The sequence below is a fragment of the Eurypyga helias genome, unplaced genomic scaffold (assembly GCF_000690775.1).
Source record: "Eurypyga helias isolate BGI_N326 unplaced genomic scaffold, ASM69077v1 scaffold30575, whole genome shotgun sequence".
Lineage (NCBI taxonomy): Eukaryota > Metazoa > Chordata > Aves > Eurypygiformes > Eurypygidae > Eurypyga > Eurypyga helias.
In genome coordinates this window covers 521-2,023 of record NW_010251277.1, presented here as the reverse complement: position 1 = coordinate 2,023, position 1,503 = coordinate 521, and the positions used below count along the sequence as shown (strand labels likewise).

General features: G+C 65.4%; 1 protein-coding gene across 1 annotated transcript in view; it reads left to right on the top strand.

Annotated features, from left to right (window-relative positions):
- LOC104509888 (guanine nucleotide-binding protein G(i) subunit alpha-2) overlaps positions 1-1,503 on the top strand; it is a gene marked incomplete at its 5' end in the record, with an annotated part of 2,282 nt that overhangs the window by 314 nt on the left and 465 nt on the right. Inside the window, 2 exons of the mRNA XM_010151974.1 lie at positions 943-1,072; positions 1,296-1,456. Coding sequence (XP_010150276.1) covers positions 943-1,072; positions 1,296-1,456 — 291 coding nt within the window. The remainder of the gene's footprint in view (positions 1-942; positions 1,073-1,295; positions 1,457-1,503) is intronic.

Below are 1,503 nucleotides of genomic sequence, written 5' to 3'. Positions count from 1 at the left end.
CGGCCTCAAAAAAACGCCTCGAAGGGCTCAGCCTGGGGGCGGATCCAGCCTCTGGCAGGAGGGGAAGGGGGAAGGCGTCTCCGGGTGCTGTGACGCCGCTTCCACCACGGGAAGGGCGCTGGGTGGGAGTTGGGATCTCGGGGTCGGGAACCAGCACTGCTTTCCACTGAAAATCCGTGAGGAAATAGCCAGGGCTTCAGTTTCCGAGGGAAAAAGCTGGCATTGAGGACATGGCAGAGGATTCAGTCACTTGACAACGGAGCTGCCAGCAGGAGGATCTGCTGGGGGGCTCACAGGGACCCCTGTGCCACCCCCGGCATGGCACCGCGTGGTCGTGCATTGCCAGGGCCGTGCTTTGGGGGCGACAGCGGGGCAGAGAGGATGGTTTGGGAGGGGGGCACAGCAGTGACGGAGCCTCCCAGCTGTCCGGGTGGTTGGCGATGGATACGGCGCTGCTGCCGGGCTCCTTTCCGTGGCACAGGGCATCCTCCGCTGCCCGCAGCGGGAGAGGACCGCGGTGCACCCCGGAGCTGCCTGACGTCCTGCTGAGCCCCTCGGCCGAGCTTTGGGGGCTCCCCTTGGTCTGAGGTCTCCGGCAAAACCCTGCGGTGCCCACCCGGGAGCGGGTCTCTGAGAGCATCTCCTGATGGCTCCCGGGAGCATCATGCTGATGCGGTCTGGGAAAGGCGGCCTGATCCTGCCCTGGCTCATGGTGGGGATTTGCTCCAGCTGGGAATAAGCCCAGACACCACCTGGGATGAGCAGAGGATGCCGGGCAGATCCGCAGCACCAGCAAAACCCCTGGGGCAGGGGCTCTGCCCACCCCAGCGTCTTCCTGGTGCGGCTCCTGCTCTGGGCAGCCAGGGAAACTGAGGCAGGGATCAGGACGAGGGTGGTGGGGCTGGGAGCTGCTGCCCACCCCCACGCTGCCCCCCTGCCCAGGATGTTCGACGTGGGCGGGCAGCGCTCGGAGCGGAAGAAGTGGATCCACTGCTTTGAGGGAGTGACGGCCATCATTTTCTGCGTGGCCCTGAGCGCCTACGACCTGGTGCTGGCTGAAGACGAGGAGATGGTGAGTTTGGGGGGGTGGAGACGGCGATGGGAGTCATCCCTTGGGGGACCGGAGAAGCATCCCCTCCCCTTGTGGCCACCAGTGCCCTGGCCAGCGTGGCCCAAGCCTGGCAGGGCCTTCAGCGTCCCCTGCCTGGGCTGGGTGGGCAGGAGGGGGAGCAGCAGTGGGGTGGGCGCTGCCCGGGGGGCTCTGCCCTGCTCAGACTGCCCATCTCCCTCGCCAGAACCGGATGCACGAGAGCATGAAGCTGTTTGACAGCATCTGCAACAACAAGTGGTTCACGGACACGTCCATCATCCTCTTCCTCAACAAGAAGGACCTCTTCGAGGAGAAGATTGTGCACAGCCCCCTGACCATTTGCTTCCCCGAGTACACAGGTACCACAGGGTCCCTCCGTGGGTCCCCCTGTCCCTCCTTGCCCGGACGCTGGA